General features: G+C 43.6%; 1 protein-coding gene across 8 annotated transcripts in view; it reads right to left on the bottom strand.

Moving 5' to 3' along the window:
- ncoa2 (nuclear receptor coactivator 2) overlaps window positions 1-19,478 on the bottom strand; it is a 57,588-nt gene that overhangs the window by 11,665 nt on the left and 26,445 nt on the right. For all 8 annotated transcript variants that reach the window (XM_087846121.1, XM_087846118.1, XM_087846124.1 and 5 more), the window contains 9 exons: window positions 16,942-17,049; window positions 15,878-16,050; window positions 12,755-12,858; window positions 10,017-10,194; window positions 8,469-8,657; window positions 6,124-6,225; window positions 4,753-4,893; window positions 4,422-4,569; window positions 2,474-3,818 (listed from right to left, as the gene is read on the bottom strand). In XM_087846121.1, the coding sequence (XP_087702247.1) occupies window positions 2,474-3,818; window positions 4,422-4,569; window positions 4,753-4,893; window positions 6,124-6,225; window positions 8,469-8,657; window positions 10,017-10,194; window positions 12,755-12,858; window positions 15,878-16,050; window positions 16,942-17,030 (2,469 nt within the window). In that variant the 5' untranslated portion in view covers window positions 17,031-17,049. The remainder of the gene's footprint in view (window positions 1-2,473; window positions 3,819-4,421; window positions 4,570-4,752; window positions 4,894-6,123; window positions 6,226-8,468; window positions 8,658-10,016; window positions 10,195-12,754; window positions 12,859-15,877; window positions 16,051-16,941; window positions 17,050-19,478) is intronic.

The raw sequence follows: 19,478 nt of genomic DNA, 5'->3' as shown, positions 1-19,478 counted from the left end.
AACGGGGAACACGGTGCACCACAACAATGTAGGTGGTTTTGACGGTGTGGCCTATTGGTGTATGTATGGTACAATAAGAAGTCAATTTTAGCTTCAGAGATAGTCTTAAGAAAACAGAAAATGTAAAGATAGTGAAGCAGGTAAGAGAGTGAGTCAGATACAGCCTATTACTTCATTGGTCACCTAAACTTCTAATCTTATTTGGCAGATGTGACACAGCGAACATGTGACAAAGCCAGATGCTTTGGTCATGAGCAAGCACATGAAAAATTAAGTTAAAGATCGGATGTAGGAATAACAAACTGACTTCCTTAAATTAGGGATTAAAGAGCAGAGTCACTTTTATGGATTTAATATCAAAGATTATCATTGCCAGGGAAAATATCTGGTAACTGCCTCGTCAATCACTAATAGTCGATCTGATCGGCAGTTTGGTACAAGTCTGAACCACCCCTGTTTTCAGCCATACTCCTAACTCCATCAGAGCTCTGCTCTGATTTCTCATTTAGCTCTGCTCCAGCCATCAATAATTCAGCCCTCAACAATCATGAGGACGAGAAAGGCAGAGGAAGGGAAGGAGCGTCAGCGAGAAAATAGTGGGTGAGGTTAGTGGAGAGGAGGATGAGTGGACTCAAACTAGTACAGTCAGCTCTCACACATGGCCAAGCAGCAAGTCACCAGTAAGGAACAGAAGCCCACTCACACACATGTAAAGGCTCTAATGAAGCCTCAGCTTAGAGCACGTCTAACAAAATGCTCTTGTTCTAGTTAATGAGATCTGTTAAACTGGAATGTGTCACCACATTAAGTCGTGAGTGTGTTAAAGTACTGAAGGCAAAACCCCAGAATTCCCTCATTTCAGCTGCACTTTAAATGTAGGGCAAACGAAATCCTTTTAAAAGACAGTCTAACTGTGTTCCCTTGTATACTGGCCACTTCCACAAAATAAAACCCTTTGGCATTACACATTAAAACCTGGATTTCTCTCAATTTCTAATTCTCTTTATTGTTTCTTGCACGTTCTGCAAACACACCACTCCCTCTCCCCTCTATCTCCATGGTAGCAGAGAGGACATGCAGGAGCATATGGCTCATCATTTTCACTCTGCCTGCCGAGGCTGGCCTCTCCTGGGGGTATCTACACCTCTCTCCTCTCCCGTTCTTTGTTCAGTTTAACAGCGGCTCTTACTGTATTATCCAACCAATCACCTTTCCCTCTTCTTCACATTATGTACCCCAGCACACGAGCACATACTGTACATACACTGCGAGCGTGCATAGCTGCATGACAGTCGGTGCCGCTGTCTCTCTCTGAATGGAGAAAAAAAACAAACAAAGCCTAAAATATATTAAAAAATAAATAATAATAATAATAAAAAAAAGATTGATTTTTATAAATTCCCTTAAAACCCACTCTGACGCAGGTTATTCTTTTGTAGGCGGACATTTCAAATTGGACAATCAAACCAGGTTATCTGCACTGTCTGATCCCTCAACCACAGTAAGTACAGTTTGCACACAGATTACCTTTTTATAAAAAAAATGAACATGCATTCTGACAAAAAAAATGTGACCTCTGTTCAGTGTTACTGACATTTAAATGGCATGCATGCAACCCAGGCTACGTGACTGGTCGAAGAAGAGGAAGCTAATGATACAGAGACAGAAAAGAAAAGGAAGGGCATTTATGTAATTATATGTAATTTGTTGTAATTCTGCGGTTTAGCAGTGAAGAGTATGTGATAGAATGACACTTGCAGGCTTGCATAGGTGTTTAGTAGAGCGTGTCATGCGCAGGTTTCCTGTATGAAAGCTTGTGAGTGTCGGTGACGCCGGGTTTCTTTCCTACATTAGAGCATCAGCAGGTTGTTCTAAACACTCTGCCTTGCTAGAACATCAGCTACAAAGAAATTTTGAGTTTCACCAGCAACACTCTGCCCGCTCACTTCCTCTGACTCCTTTCTCTCTTTCAGCGCCAGTCTTGACCTGAGCACGGTGCCAAACCTGAGGAATCTGGCCAAAAGCAACCAGGATCAAATGGCTGAAGAACCACAGGGGCTCCTTCCAAATGTCACAGTTGTTTGAAGCTGGCGGATAGATTCCCTCAGCTGCCAACACACAGGCAGTGAAAGGACCTGATGTGTTTATATACATTAATAAAGAGCATACACAATGAGCTCAGTGTATATGATGGTAATTCGGAATGTATATATGCGCAACAAATATTGTTTGCCTTCTGCATTCCCTGACTGTTTGTACATTTAGCTGTAACATCCTGCATGGACGTGGCATCTGCTACCTAACCCAGATTCATGCAAAACAGAGAGAAGAGGCAAGTGGAGCAATAGAGGGCAGAAAACTTTTGCTTTTTGCAACAGGCTAAAGAGGTTAAAGTTAGTTTTGGGGTAACTCTAGTCCTACTCATTTCAAAGAAGAAAAAGACAGGAAACAAGATTAACTCCGTTAAACTGACCTGTTCAGCGCGGTCATATCCTGCATCTTGTTTCTCCGCCTTGACCTGCGGGTGTTTGCCCCCTTCGACTTTCACTTCCCCAGGCTCTAGCTTAGGGACCTTGTCCTTCATTACAGTGTCATCCTTATCCAGTAGGTAGCGTAGCAGGGCATTGTCCTTCTTCTTGGGGCTCAATGGCTCCTGCTTAGGAGTAATGTCTGCCGCAGAAGCAGCACTACCGGAACCCTGGGGTTGGTCTTGGCCCATCTCTTTGCCTGTAGCCTCTGCGGTGAGCTTAGCAAGATCCACGGGGGATGTACTGTTCTGAAGCAGTTGGTGGAGGATTTTATGTTTTTCTTTAAGGGACGTGGCATGAGTGTTGCCACCCCGGACCCCTGTCCCAGCCTGGTCCTTGCCCTCAACTCCTGCACCAGGGGAAAGAGGCGTCTCCAGGGGTTCTGGCTTGGTGGTGAGCAGTTGCAGTAACTTGGTGTGGCCCTTGTTGTCATGTCCACGGCTGTGAGCATCATGGCCCTCGAGGGGTCCATCCCTCTCCTCCTTGGGCTCCACTAAGTTCCCCTCTGTTTGGGCCTGGGTGTGTCCCTGACTCATCTCTGAATGAGGTCCAAATGAGTCTCCTGAACCACCAATAGCACTGGTGGATCCTCCAAGTTTTGACATCAGATGAGCATTTACTGCTGACCCTGGTGTGACCCCAGCTGGGGAGCCCATTTTCCGGTCTGGAGACCCTAGTGTATGTGCATGAGGGGGTCCATGCCCGTGTCCTACACCATGGCACTCACTAAGGGCCTGCAGAGCTGACAGAGAGCTGCTAGTGTAGCTGTTAGCATGGGTGCTAGCCGTGCTACTTCCTGCACCTCCAGGCCCTCCACTGCACATCCCCACTGGTGAGGGTGAATGCAGACCCCCTGCTACACGAGGGCTGCTTGCACCCCCAGGACTCCCTCGGTGCCTGGGTGATAGCATAGAGTTCTGCTGAGGTGGATGGGGTCCTCCGGCTGGGCTTGGGCTGGCACGAGAGGGGCTATTCATCCTCCAGTTGGGGCCCTGCTGTGGTGGTTGCATGCTCCCATTGTGGTTGTGTGGCTGAGGACAGCCAAAGCGGTAGCCCTGCATATGCCCCCCCATAGCCGTTGGTTCTCTGGGACCAGCAGAACCTGGGGGGGAGAAAGGCGTGCTGTTGCTGCTGATGGTAGTGTCCTGGCCCTGAGGCCCTGAACCTGGCAAGCTGCCTGGGGTTGGAGGAGTCATGGAGGGAGTAGAGGAGTTCATTGGTTTGGGAGCCATCCCTGTGGCCTGATTGCCAGGGCCCATGTCCTGACCCATTCCACATACAGTCTGCTCTCTGGATTTTAAAACACAAACACACACATTAGAAAAAAACAATACCAAAAGTTGTACATGGGAGTTAGAAATCTTAGAAAGCTGGCTGCTTTAAACTGAAAAGGAACATTTCTGCATTTCTTCAAATACGCTTTTTACTATCATATGAATGCATGCACAATGAGATGCACAGAAAATCAATAGTGTAAAGGGTAAATAATCTATACAGTATAAACTATACTGCAAGAAAAATGTCAATGTGCATGCCAAGGATGGGATATGACGTGTAATAAAACTCTTCTGTTTGCCAACAATGAGACAAAGTATGAATACAACTACATGAATTTACCATGAGGAGGAAGTGAGAAAATATGTTTGTTTGTTTTGGGGTTTTTTTCTGGTTTTGTTTCTCTTTGGGGGGGTGTAACATATCGCTGTCTGATTTTGACCAAGAACACTTGACCACTTTGACCAAGCACATATTCTGAAAACCGTGCCATCCTCACAATTTCCATAAAGCCAACAGGCAGTGCTGCAGGGAACTCACAGGACAAAACATGCTAGCAAGTTGATGCCTCGGGTTTATGTCAGTCTTTTTGACTCACGTGGAGCAGGTAGGACATACCTCTGTAGGATGTGCAGGGACATGTAGAGCTGAGGTTCGTTGGTGGCAGACGAGCGTACCAGTTTGCTCTTGGTGTGGGCTGAGACGATAGTTCCGTCAGAGAGGGAAAACCGATAGATGGGGCTGAACGCCTGGCCGTGTCGGAGCACTAGGCACACATGTACAATTTTATTGATGGCAAAATAACACTTTTCATTTGACCATTTCCTTAATGTGGCTGCAGCCCCTCTTTAAACAACTGTTTCATGCTAATGCAACCATGCACAATGACTCTAATATCCAGTGCAAAAAATTAAACACTCATAGTTGTCCTCATAGTTAATGGAATTACCTTCCTGCTGGTGTCTCTTTGCAAAAGACATCTCTCCGTCATTCTGTAGGTGGAACCTTTGGATGCAGCGCCTCACAAGATCTTCCCAGCCCGGCTTCATGGATGCTCGCAGCAGACTGGTATCTAGGGATGTTATCTTACCTAAGCACACAGTATGGGATTAGAGAGATCTTAGTCATAAAGGAAAGCATTTCGGTTGACATACACAAATGTAAAGATTTAATGTCGACATTAAAAATAAATGTCTCTTCTGTTGAATCGGCCAGGATCTCAGTGGTTTAATATTACTTAAAGAATACATTATAAATCTTTGTTTACATTCTAATTACAGCTTACCCAACGCTAGAAATAGCTTCTGTGCTAGTAAACCGAATAGAAGGTCCTGACTATATAGGATTAGACATGGAAATACAATTACAAGTGCTGTCAGTATAAATTTAAAAAGACCACCATTTAGACACTCATTACAGCAGGTAATGAGTTCAGGGCAGCTCAACCTCAACTATGTTTAGAGCCCAACAAGTACTCTCATGCTGCGTGTGTAAACACAGTCACAGCAGTGTAACAGTTGTCCCTCACTGGAATGCAATTTAAATGAAAGCATGATGCATTTGAAAGGGTGACAAGCACACTGCTGCTTGAATGACAGCCATAGGGACTGACTAAAGACTTGTCAAACTAACATCCATAATAGAACTATTCACAGCTCTGCACCATGTCCAAGAAGCTCTTGTAGGCATAACAAGAATGTAGAGGCAGTACTTTCAGCAAAATATGAGAGAAAAATAATGCTGTCAATCTAGAATAAAACAAATCACGGCAATTATTTAAAATTGTGCAGTCCAAATAAAGAGGCAAAGAAATAATAGCCCTGCCTAGATGCATGGCTACTGAGGTCTGTGTGGGAAACCACAGTAAATTACTATACATGAGTGACTAAGTGTGTGTGTGTGTCTGTGCCACACAAGTGGTACGGGTACATCAAAGACCAGGTGAAACACAGACAGCTGTCTGTGTCTATGTGCCAGCGTTTAGGCAGGTACTTTACCTCCCAGAGAGCAGCCTGTGGTAGGAAGCTGGGTCTACTAAGTTGTTCAATCCTAAGGATCTTTACCAAGGATATAATATTCTTTGAATCCCTAACTGTAGTGCAAAGTGATTTACAAGCTGTTGACATCAAATAAGGTACTGCTGGAACTTTGCCTTACTAGAATCATTACACCATTCTTTTGATGCAGGGCCAAGTTTTATTTGAAGAGCCACATATGGAAAGATGCTATGCTAAAACAAAGATGCAATAAAAAAAATCAAGAGCAAAGTTTTCTGTGAACAGCGGTTTGTAGTTCACTGCCGGCTGACTTGTTCGTGTACCTTGTAGGTCCTGACGTGTAGTGAAGCTCTCGTGCGTGGGAAGCATGGGTCTTTCCTTCGTTGGCACTCTGCGAGCTACACAAATCAGGCACGACTGAAAGTCTAAAAAAATAAATAAATAAATAAAGTAATAATAATTAAAAACTCAGAAAGAGAAAACAGAATAGCACAGGAAAGAAAATAGGAGATGGAGTATATAACAAACAAACAAAAAAAAAACCAGGGAGATAAACAGAAGAGGTGAAAAGGATGGGAGAGAGGGGAGGGATGGGGTGTAAATGATAGAGACAGAGGGAGGGAAAGAAAATGAAATGCATGTTATTCCCAGGCAGCATAATTAATACAGTTATTAATGAGCATAGGGATCAGGGCTCCGCTCCTTTCATGAGGAGGAGCAGCTATCGCTGGCAAGGGAAATGATGAAGTGTGACCTTTGAAGGCGTGTGTGTCTCTGTGTGTGTGTGTACGTGTGTAAGCGAGCTTGAATGCCCATCTCTGGCTACTCTCACCTGCAGGAACATCTAACACTGATGACACCTCTCCTGGCTCAACATTAAAGTCTGTGTGTGTGTGTGAAGAGCTGACTGACTGATGGCAAATATGACACTGCCAAGTCCAGGACTGGGGTGACCCCAAAAAGTCTGCCATCTAACTTTTTGGTGCCAGTAATACCCACACTCCCATACACGTTTCTTGTAAATGAATGCATGCCAGAACTAACACACACACACGCACACACACGCACACGCACACACACACACGCGCACACACACACACGCACACACACACACACACACACACACACACACACACACACACACACACAGTCCTATTAAAAAGCCTCTTGGGTGGTCCGACCCTCAAATCTGTGAATCTACATTAATTTCTTGCTTTCCATTGCCTCCCTTCCTCCCTGTTTCATTTCTATAGCTGGACAGATTCCTGCACTGGTAACCACTCATCTTGCTTTGCCACTTCAGTACACACAAACACTGGCACACCTCTGGCCCGAGTCCTATTTGGCCTACTTGCCAAAGTATGGCTGGCAAACAGCTGGTGCACAAAAAGCAAGCCAGAGAGCAGGGGAAAAGGCTCTAACTAGATTTGGAGTGAAACATTTGCTTATTGTTTTAATTTGCCGCTGAGTTAAAGATTGGCAATATAGCCTTTGAACAAAAGGGATTTAGGCCACTGTACAATCATAAGTCCTGAAATATTTTGGCTAAAGGTCGTTTGTAATGGAATTTTACACTCTTCAGCATCTCATGCTACCATCTAAAGCTTTGAATACCACTGGAATAGCCCTGTGACCTCTCAGTGACTGAACTCCGAAAGCAGAGCAGAAACAACATACAATTTAAAATCGTTTCCCTGGAAAGGCAAGCAGATGTTTATACAAGCAGCTAACACAAATTCCTCTTCTTTCTTTACACACAAATGCTCCCAAATGTGTCGAGTTTGTTTGTATTCTGTTGTTGTGTTCAAGCTGTTGTGAAAGGTACTGAATGACTTCTTTTGCTGTTGCATTACATGGTTAAAGCACATGGTTCCCTTGGAGTTATAAGCCCAGGTTTGGAAGGGATGTACATGAATTATAGATGAGCTTTAATGACAGCTGCCCAACCTCCCGTCTCCCTTGTGTCACTTAACTTTTCATGGGTGTAAGTTGAGTGGCAGCAGCACTGCTCTTCATCATTTGGCTATACAAATCCAGTTATAAGACAGATAATGGTCAACAATCAACGCCCTATGAATGACTAGCAGCTGATTATTACTTTAAATGATTTTACATTGGGTGGCAACCAGTGTTTCTTAAAGACAAGCACGCTTTCTTATTTTCTTTCTCCAGGTTTTGTCGATGGTATCGTTACACTACTTAAAAAAAAAGTCTGATCCCGCTCACCTCGACTCAGCTCTCCACTGAAGAGGGCAGAATTCAGTCTAATGTTATACAAGTAGACAAATCCTTGCTTTTGTTTGCTTTTTAATTGAACGCTCCGAAGCAAAATGTCAGTTTTAATTGAATTGCTTTCTGAAGAGGTCTTTCAGTCCTTTGTCAAGTGTTTTAACGTGCTGACATAAGTGTGTGCAATTTCTAAAAGGGTCAGGTTGCTGAATGTTAAAATGCTTCCACAGATGATTCAAACACCTTTGTACTTCAGGCTATATTATTTTCTCGCTCTTGGAACCTAATCATACTATAAAACTATTTAACAAGGTTACTGCAAATGGTTTAGACTTATTCAAAGCAAACTATAACATTCACGCAATTGTGCCTAGTAGGAAATGCTTAAGTGTGTTTCATAGGGTGCCACTTTAGTCTCCCTTTTTCCCTCCTTGCATACCGTCTCCTTCCTCCTTGATGGACTTGGGCTCCGAAACGGCAAAACACTGCATGGTCTCATATTTCTGCTGCTGCGGCTCGTGCTCGTGCGGCTCTTCCTGGCTCTCGCCGTGTGGATTGACCAGCATTCGGCAGTTGAAAGTGTGACTGTTCCTTCTTGGACCCTCGCTGGACCACGGGACACCATTTACTAAATCGAGGGGGAGGAAAGGGAACAGGAGGTTTTTTTTTAAGCAAATTGTACTGCAGCAAAAACTGAACAACAGAACGCGGAGAATGGGAGCTGCAACGAGCGAGCCAAGAGAGGCTACCACGCTGCAAGTGAAAGACATAATGAGAGCAAGACAGAGAGAATGAAGGCAGAAAAAGTGTAAAAAAGAGAGGGTTGTTGCTGGGTAGAGATCAGTCATAATGAGCAGTTGGAACCCTGAGCCCTGCGCCATCTATCCACAGCTATGCATCACAGCCAGGCCTCCATATGCATGTCCTGTAAAACATCATTGCCAATCTTTCTTCTTCTCTCCAACACTTACACAGGCGCGAGCAAACACACCAGAAAGGGCACACACATGTGTAAGCGGCCGTGCGTGTACGTGCGCACAAAGAAAGAAACGTATAGTCACACACGCCACTCTGTTCACTCTAACAAACTCCCATCACACTCCATCTGGTTTGTGATCTCATTCAGTGCATTGATAATCTCCCAGTATCTGGGACACAGCCCACTGATCGTTTCCAGGGTGCTTCGCTCTGCGCTGCTCTCCCACCCAGATGGGCTGGGTACTCAGACCTCAATCCGAAGCGCCACGAAAGAAGGAGAGGAGAACTTCGAGCTCCTGATGAGCTCCAACGGCACAGATCAAAAATCACCTCTCGTGCGGAAGTCATGCAGAGGCAGGATGTTAAATGGCTGCGGCTATGAAAGTAAATTCTATCTTACGTGACAGAATAAATGGAGTAAGGTGAGAATAAACGAAATGTTTTCTGTGTGTGGGCTAAAAAATGGGAAAGTGAGAACATGAAAATAGGAACTTGGTGAGCGTTCGTGGCAGAGAAAGAGAGAATGACACAAATAAGTGAAGAGAAGGAGAAGGAAGGACATGAAATGGAAATATAGGAGGCGCACGATGCTGCTGACAGGGGAGAGAAGCCAAAAAAAGGAAGTTAATTAGCTGAAAAGGGAGGGAGGAAGAGTGCGAGCAAATGTTTGGGCTGAGCGTCAGCAAAAGGATAAAATGAAGAACCTATAGGTTTTTGCAGCATCCTAAAAGTCTCTGTTAAACAGCTGAATCAAATGCTTTCTGACCGTGACCGTTTAAATGTTTTAATTAATCTGACATCACTGCAACAACAGCCACCTACAACATACCTGTTTGAATAGGGAGAACGAGAGAGGCGAGGGTGTTAAGAGGCAGTGGAAGCACAGCACAAAGGACATACATGCAGAGTCAGGAAAAGCGAGGGACATGGAATAAAACAGACACAGTGAGACAGAAACTGACAGCAAGAAAAAAAAAAAGGAAGAAAAAAAAACAATCTCTGAACCAACCGAGGGATTTAGGCAGCAGGTTCTTGATGAACTCAGCATGATCCCCGACATGCAGCACACTGTAGACACTGGTGTTCATCAGCTCCTCCTGGTTGTAGCGCAGGTACTGGGTCACGTTCTCTGACACGAACACAATGTTACCCTCCATGTTCACCACAAAGAAGAAGCCATCCAGAGCCTGGAGGATTAAAAAAAAGACAGTTCAGAAGTTTGTTCACGATGGACTGGGTCATTTTTCTCTCACTGGTTAATGGTCAGGATATCCAGTTTTAAGCATATAAACTCCACAAACGGATACAGAGAAAGATGTATATTCTGCTGAATTCTATTGTTTGTTTGTCTTATTGTAGTTTAATTACCAATAAGCTCGTTAGCTCATTATCATTAGGGATGTTCTATTTGTGCCTACTGTGCCTGAGATGTGATTAGTGTGCTCCAGCAAGAATGCTTATACAGCACAAAAATGTTGGCACAAATCATGGCAAATTCTACAATACGCAGTACTTCCACAACTCCCTAACAAAAAAGGAAATCTCGCCATGTCTGGTTATTCTCCGTAACATCCTAATGCACTGTTACCTCTATGATCTCACAGATAATGCCAGGCGACTCAGTGAAGGCGCAGTTTATCTAAAAACTCCAACGACTGCTGATGCTAACATCCCCATGACAGCCGACACATGTACTAGTTGTGTCTGAAGAGGAACGATTAGGACGCCATGTGCCGGGTACATGGATCATTCCCACAGACGCTCACCATCGCTGTGGCTGATAAAAAGCAGGATAAAAGCATGTGCCTGCAGAGACGGGCGGATGTGAAGGAGGAGCAGTACTTAATTGAAAGAATACAGCCCCAGGTCAGCCATTACACACAAGGTGGTGTCAATTAGGCCATCAAATCACCGGGAGCTCTTAAAAAGGGAATTCTGCTGTGAAGTTGATGTCAAGATAAGACGCAAGAGACTCTTCTCAAGGTGTCTCACCTCAGCTTAAATAAACATTATCTACACTACACACACACACACACACGTCAACGTGTAGGGTCACACACACGGCACATGAATTGTTCAATGGGTAGCAACAGGATCTATAACGTAAATGTTTACTTTGTATCGTGTTGGGTTTTTTGCATCCTTGCTCATCTATAACTATAATGTATATGTCTCAAACTACACTTCCTAACAAATCTACAGTGAACCGGCAAGTCTGGATGTAGCAAACCCATATCCCGGGAACACATGATCATGTTGAGAAGAAAGTTTTCCTTCGCACGCCTTAACACAGCACGATCTGAAAATAGATTAAGGAGATCTCATCTATCACTGCATGAAGCAGAGCTGTTCAAAAATGCAACACGGTTGTGTAAGTCCAGTCTGCATGAAGAAAGGCCATGAACTGCACAAGTAGGGCAAACAAAAACAGAGCAAACACTCTAGTGCCAACGCCTGCCTTCCTCCAGACACTCTTGCATAATGTTCTTAGCCAATACCTTAATTTGCAACACCCTCCCCTAAATACTAAATATAAACACTAGAGACATTTCTACAGCAACTACAAAGTAATAAAGTCTGAATAAATACATTGTGAGTGATATCATAGAACCTATTGTTTTCACATATGATTAAATATTGCTACACAGCAGGTAATGAATTGCAGCAGGGTAGGAATCTGGGAATTTCTCTGGATTATTTAAATCTGAGTTCTCTCTTCTCATAAATTCTCGCTTAATATTAGCCATTTTCTACATTTCTGTCTTAAAGCAATTCAAACATGCCTCTAGTACTGTATGACAGTGATGCTTAACACTTTGTTGGTAGAGGCAAAAATATGCATGAAACACACAACAGCCTCTGTACCGCGTGGGCTAGCAAGGATGCAAACTACATGCCACAATAAATCATGTGACAGAAGAAGACTGCTCCCAGAAGGTTAAAACAACAGCACACTAATGTTTCTTCACAGCCATGTCCGTCTTTGAGTTGGCATGAGAGTGGGCAGCAGAAGGCCTTGAAGGAGGGTCATGGGGCGCGTGGGTGCATTTCCTGCCGACAGCCATACTCCGCAGAGCACACTGTAATTAGCCTGGGCTGGCGGACGGGGACATGGCTAGAGCGGAGCGGGTGTGAATGGCCGATCGCTGTGTTTTGGGGCTGCTGACAGATGGGAAAGCTTGCAGGCTGCACTGGTCTATATTTAGCTGCGAGTTAGTATGTCGATTCAGTGACGCTGGACCAGGAGAGCTATAAATATTCCATGACAGGACAGATCTAGAGGCGAAGGAAGAGAAGATGGGGAGGGAGAGACAGAGAGGAAAGAGAACTGAACAAGCAGGAGAGAGAAAGGGAGGGAGGAAGTGAGTGAGAGGACAGGCTCAATGGACTGATTCATCCGCCAGGCTGTTGCTTTCTTTCCTATTATATGTAAGCACTCCAGTGGTCCTTCGTGGTACAACGGGGCCCATTGGCCCGCTTGTGATTTATAGCCAATCAGGGGCGGATACAAGATGCTGGCAGCTTTAACTCCGCAACGCTCACACACAACCACGGCTGGCTCGTTTCTAATTGTTCTCTGTAGATGAGACACTTTATATAGCAATCATGATTTAAAGAGGAGAGCATCTCCTGCGTGAGTGGTAGCAAATGAGTGGAGTGTGGGGTACTTCAGCACGAGTCTGGCATTTCATAATATTTTCTTCACATATAGCGCTATGAGTAAGGAGGAAAAGGCCGTGCACCCACCTCCAGCATCATTGGTCCCAAGGCGTCTTTGTCGATCACACTTTGGCCTGTTGATGAGACGTCAGCCTTCTGCACCTCCTCCTCGTTTGCTGCTGCAGCTTTTTCTGTTAAAAGCGATTTTAGTAAAAATTTAAGAGACTGTGTCAGGGCTCCTTACTGTTTCACAATGAGGAAGTTACTAAAAAAAGAAAACTGTAACGTACTGTACTGTCAAACATGGAAAAAGAAAAGGCTGAAACAAACAACTTTACTTTTCCTCTGAAACTAACCCACATACTATAAAAGAGGTCAGCCACTGACGAGTCTTTTAACAGGTATCCATGGTGCTGCAAAGCAAACACATCGGTCCCCTTTGTGAAACCCTGTGGCCATGGCTCACACCGAAGCACAGAGCAGCAGCACAGTGCGAAAGGTGTGTTAGAGCACACAGCTGCCTTGTGGGGGGCAGTCACTGTTTAGATTACTCTGTTATGCCAAAGCCCTGACAAACAAACAAACAAAAAAGGCCAATATGGAAACAATTAAGCACTGATGGTGTCCAAGCAATGTTGTTCCAAATTGGAAAACAAGTTGTAGCAGTCAACACTCCTGTTGATTTTCTATTAATGGATATGGATAGTATGAATTACTGAGCACATAGATGCGTATGGCTTATAATTTACTACTGTTTTCATCTTATGTCCAATCAAAATCCACTTTAAAAAAACATAAATAAATATAAATATCCTGTAAGCTCCTGTACCTGTGCTATAATGCGATGCATGTGTCCGTTTGAGTGGGTTAATAACCATGCAGAGAAGCCTTATGTTCAAAGCGTAGGCTGCCCTACTTTTAGAGATGATGATGTGAGGCGGAATATCATTGGTTTTTTGTTGTTGTTGTCGTTTCTGGCTTCTTCTTTTCTTTTTTTCTTTTTTTTTGGGGGGGGTGGGGGGGCAATGTTGCTTTCGCACGATGCCAAGAAGCAGGCTGACCATATGGTGAATAAATATTGTGGTAAGAATCAAACAAAATTATCCCGTCCCTTGTATTTTCTTTTTGGAAGGGTGAAAGCAAATGCAGGGTTCCCTTGGCTTTGTGGGTTTGTGCACCATCGCACAGACACATATTCATCTCTTTCAGCATTAATGATGTGCGCATCAGCAGGGCCTCTCCGGGCCCAGCGGGGCCCTGTAGACCAGCACAGCTGCCCTGGGTGCAGACCCATCACTCAGTGTCAGTGCGGCCCTCCCTGCCTTTCTGTCTGGAGAACTGTGGAACTGTGCCAGACACGGAGAGGGACTGACCAGTTGGGTAACAATTGCTGCTTAACACACAACTAACAAGACATTTGCTATATACTGTTCCTTCTTTCAGATACTTAACAATTTGCTCAGAGTTTATTTTTATATTTTGAATATTGGAATAAATAATGTACTAGGCTCAGCTTAGCAGCTACACAGACCCCAGTTTTTATGAGTCTTAACTGGGTGCTCCTGCCAACACGGAGTGTTAAAGAAAAAAAAAATAGCTGTAAAACTCTTGGCTATGCCATTATTCTAAAGGCTCTATAAGCATATTTCTCCACATATTGTCGGTGAAGGTGCAACAAGCTGGAAAGAGAAAAGACACGCAGAAAATTGCAACCAGTTTCCAAATCAGGGTGGAAAATGTACGCAGACAGTGTGAGAGGAACAAACAGGGATGAATTCATTGCTTTTTTTTTTTCGTTCCTTTTTCCAAAGGCCATCTTCACCACATGGCACATCTCTACAGGAAGTCACCAATCAGAGAGAGATATTAAGTCACATAAGTGTAATTGAATACATGTAATATTGTCGCTATAAGCAGAAAGTAAACTAAATGTGGACAACAAGAAAAAAATATACTACTAAAAAAATAACTACACCTCTGTTTCAGATCACATTAAACACATGAGGTGCAATGAAAAGCAAATAACAGTAGGACATAACATAAGCTCACAGCATCCCCGTTTCACTTGTGCAGGATGAGATGCACCCTGCTTTAACTACACACACACAAACAGGTTCATCTACGTGGCCGCTGACGTATGGAGGACAAAGCAGAATAGGAAAATTTAGCCTTTCCCTCAGGGGTTCCTTCTGTACTAAAATGTTTTGCCTTCAGAGTCAGGCAGAGGATGTCATTATAGCAAAGGGTTAAAAAAAAGAAAAAAGATGACAATGCAGAGAGGAAGTGTTGGAGGTAGAAAAGAAGGAAGCACAGAATAAGACATCACAAAAGGGGGTGGGAGCAACAGACACTAGCAAGAATTTGATTGTGATTTTTGCATCACCATTACATAACAGTTGGCTCTGTGAGTCACAAAACATGATGACATCATCAGCTGGTCTGATTCATACACACCTCGAGTGGGCCACTCTTTGTCTACCAGCCACTCGGCTGTTTTTTCGGCTGTGCGATGGTAAAACATTAAGATCAGCACGTTCCTTCAAATTGAAGCAAGAGAAGAAGCCCTGTTTTTTTAAAAAGCTTTAAGTGTTCTACCACTTACTAAAGACCCCTACTTCCACACACAACACACACACAAAAAGAGGCAGCAGCGAGTACAACCAAACATGCTGATCGATTTGCCTGATGTTCTGGCTCAGAGTGCTCCTGGGAAAGACTGGCAGCCAACAAAAAAAAGAAAAAAAACTGCTCTGGCTCATCCACATTGTATGATGGAGTGTTGGAGGGAACATTAAATCAATTGTGCTGCTCTTTAATAAGAACACCAGTTACTGTGTATGAAACAGATCCCAAATCATAATATTTATGCTATCAGATCTGACGTTTCTGTCAACATAAAGCCACCCGTGGAAGCTGTGTCGAACTTTAAAAGCACAACTAAGAACACAGCAATGAATTTGATTTGCAGCTGTGTCAAAGCCACTGACGTGTTTTCACTAAGGTTAGCTATGGTATAAAACTGGGCTTTATGACATAAAAAGCTGAAAGGGGAAAATTACAGAACTTCATGGGAATAAAGAAATAAAAAAATTAAATAAAATAAACAGCTCAAATAACTCCGTATTCCTTTCACTGTTGCACTGTAGGGCTCTTGATAGTTTCTGCAACAAAGTATCACGTTTCAAAAATATTAGAGGCTGCCATTTGTACCTTGCTCCTTTATTTGCCTGATTTGTTTCACAGTTTCCTTCAGGATTGCACATTTGTCAGGTTTGACATTGAAGTTGTCGATGTCGTTGAAGTTGGCGAAGATCAGCTCGGCGAGCTCTTCGATGTATTTGTTCTCGTGCTCGCGGTTACGCTTCTCGTTGCTCCGTTTGGGACTGCAGAGACAAAAACAGAGGGGTGAGAAACTGCACTGAGGACAGCAGTAACACAACACGGGCAATACAGATTGATGGCTAAAGGTTCAAGAGGGTGGAAGTGTATCAAACAGCTCCAGGGTAGCAAAGTCCATCCATCTATAAAACTACACCAGGGTTCCAGTGTCCACACATTTTTCCTGAGTAGGGCTGAAGAGGCCTCTCATTTTGAAAGCTGCCAAATGACAGCACACTGACAGTGCAATATATCTACTGAGGCATCGAGGAGAGTCAACACTAGTGTCAATTCATCCTTCTAGGAGCTTTCACGCTGCTAACATGGCACAAGGGTAAGCCAATAGGGTTTTTAACATTGTTGCCGACTTAAAAACTCTTTATTTCAATATGTCGGCCAATATTTTTCTCTTTCGTACACACGAAACAAACATTTCCCCCACAATGGATCTATATAGTTATTTATTTACGTTCTGATTTGCCAGACTCTGCTCAGTCAGCAGGTGGTTGTGTTTGTGATTGGGAAACTGCAGAGTGCCCTCTGGTCCACAAACTATTCAGCGTCAGTCGGCTGAAGGGTGTTTCTCTCGTCTTTTCCTTCATTAACGGTTATAAATGCAGATACCGATAGATTGGCAAATAGCTAATATAGGTCGATATTATCAGCATGCTAATAAATTAGGTCTACTCCATTTAATTTTACAATAGGTTAAAGAAAAATGTGTGCAGGAGATTGTGAACCGGACAACTTTGCAAAGTCGTTACTCATTTGTGTGGACCGACTAAAACTGGATCTGACCTTTGCATGATAACTACTTTGCCCCACATTACATTTAACTGTACACAGCAAAAACTCGCAGAAATGTCAAAAACATAACTCTTAAAGGGACCAAATACCTGGGTCCAAGATGTTCAGCAGAACATTCTTTGCGTTTCCGTGACTCTGCCCTGCCAGGGTCAGATGAGTTTTCGCCGACTCCACTCATCCTCAATGCATATCAGCGTCTGGAAAATGAACACAAAGAGGCACAAAAAACAGAATTTTACATTTGAAAGAAATGCTTCAGCACTACAAGCATAGGCAGCTATATAATGTGAAGAACACCCATGCTGGCCTGTGTACATGCCAACATCGGAATCTGCATACAACACACGCACACTCTACAATGTGCTGGGGGCACAGGCAGATCCACTCCAGGAGAAATGAGTGAAAATGGAGCAGAGAAAGAGATTCAATCATTTCTCTCTGATGGTGGAGCTCTCCCTAGAGAGACTGAAATGAGAACACAGCACCTTGCCCACAGCACCAGACTGCACGCTCAACCATGTACCAAGAAAAACCCATTTGTTACACAAAACCAAAGCAAAGCTGGCGCACATTAAGAGCAGAGTGGGTTTACAATGACAACATGTGTTCTTTGTTTAAGTGCCTCTGAGAATGCTTCACATTGGTTTGTAAGAGTCGCTTAAAATTTAAATGCAGGAATCATATCTTGTCTGTTCTCTCTGAACTTATGGGACAGACTGTAAGATTTTAGTGAGTAAGAAATCATGTTGTGACCGTTTTGTGTTATCAGAACTGACAAGGAAGCTGAGACTTTGCTGAATTTGTCTCAAACCCTACATGCCAACACGTTTTGAATGCTGTTTTTACTCCAACCCTGAAAGCAACCATAGGCTGCCACTAAATGAAAGACAATCAATTATTGATCGGAGTAATGTCTTATTAATTACCACCTGATCTGAACATCTGATGGTGCCTAATGGACTTGGGTTTCAACATAAAAGGATATCCTTCTTTATAAAAAAAAAATGCATTAAAAAAAACAACAGCATTGCGTTGGCTCATGCAACATGATTAACTACACCTTTTTCTGCTTTCGGAGTTTGACAGAGCAAGGGAGGGGAGGTTAAAGGCAATTAAGACTAAGAAACAGACAAACCTGGGGAAAGAAAATGGAAAAGTCTTTCCTCACTACAGTGCCCAAGATTGGGGCATGCTGTGTTGTTCTACGCTCTCAGCCACTCTAACCATGGAAACGGCTATGACATACACACACACACGCCGCTTTACTGCTCAGCCATTACATAAGGAAGAACAGAGCAGAAAACAACACAATGTAGAGCAGAGTGGAAAGGAAAAGCTCGTCAGAAGCAGGCTAAACTAAAAGGAGAGAAAGTGACCATGCAAACTTGAGTCTGGCTCCCTCCTGGCCTGAAATGACCTACTTTAAGCTAATGGTAGGGTCTGTGCACAAATGGATGAAGCAGTCATGATTGGCCAGAGAGACAGAGGAGAATCTGAAGGGTAAAAGACATTCGGTTGACAAGCGACATGAGCACTGTTGTTGGCCTGTACAGTGAATGAACAGAGCATGATACACAAACGTCACTGTGCATGTGCCCTTGTGTTACGTTCTTTCAAATGCCATTAGGGTGCTTTCATGCCGAGGCACTGTGCTATTCACTGAACGTATAACAGTCTCTAAAAAGAGAGGTTACAACTTTTATTAATGACAACGGAAACAGGCAATTAAACCCTAATAGCTAAGTGGCACTCTCTGCTGCGATTGGTTGTGCCCTGGCTTTCAGGCACAAGTTACCATGGGAATTCTAGACCTGATTGGCTCCACCAGCCCCGTGAGGCCAGATATGATTGGTTGCTTCCGTCTCCTTGACATGGCAGTAATGATGGGTCATTGTACGTTGAGACAAATAAGAGAGACTGGATGTAGAAGGCACGTCTCAATGACACCAATACAGACAGCCAGACACCCTGGCAAACAGGCTGGTAAGCCATTTTTGTTGCTGGGGGAGGGCTCTGATCTTCACATGGGCAAACTAGGAAAGGATTTCTAATCCTGGAGAATGCGCTGGTTCCCAGGGCAGCTATAAACAGCTGGGCACTGGTGTTAGTACTTACTATACGGGAGCTAAGATTTGACTTAATTATCAACATCACCCCCTCGGGAAGAGCTCCTCAAAGCTTAAATGCTCTTGGACACAGTAGGTATGAAGGAAGCGAATAGTGGCATGCTCCCCAAGTGTGTCTCTGGCATGATAAATTCTTATCCCCATCCCCCAGACCTGAAGTGATGTACACAATTATGATGACAGAAATCTCAAAGGTAACACAGAACATCACAGTTATAGTTCCAAATGCAGGGATGGCTATGCCTAACGACTCTGCCGTGATCCTTACAGACTTCCCATATGCATATGCTTTATTCAATTAAAAAATAAATAAATACATAAATAAATAATTTAACACCATACTTGCATTTTGCTTGTAGCAGACTAGGTAGTAGCATGAGGGGAGAAGTGCAATTCAAAACAATTCAATTGGACTAAATGATATTTTAATGCAGGCTATGTTAAACTCTGCAATAACAGGGCTGATGAGACTCAACACAGATTAATGACCGCATAAGAGA

This window comes from Neolamprologus brichardi, chromosome 9, assembly GCF_056152115.1.
Source record: "Neolamprologus brichardi isolate AB-2024 chromosome 9, ASM5615211v1, whole genome shotgun sequence".
NCBI lineage: Eukaryota > Metazoa > Chordata > Actinopteri > Cichliformes > Cichlidae > Neolamprologus > Neolamprologus brichardi.
The sequence above is the reverse complement of the archived record's forward strand: the minus strand, read 5'-3'. Positions and strand labels throughout refer to the sequence as shown.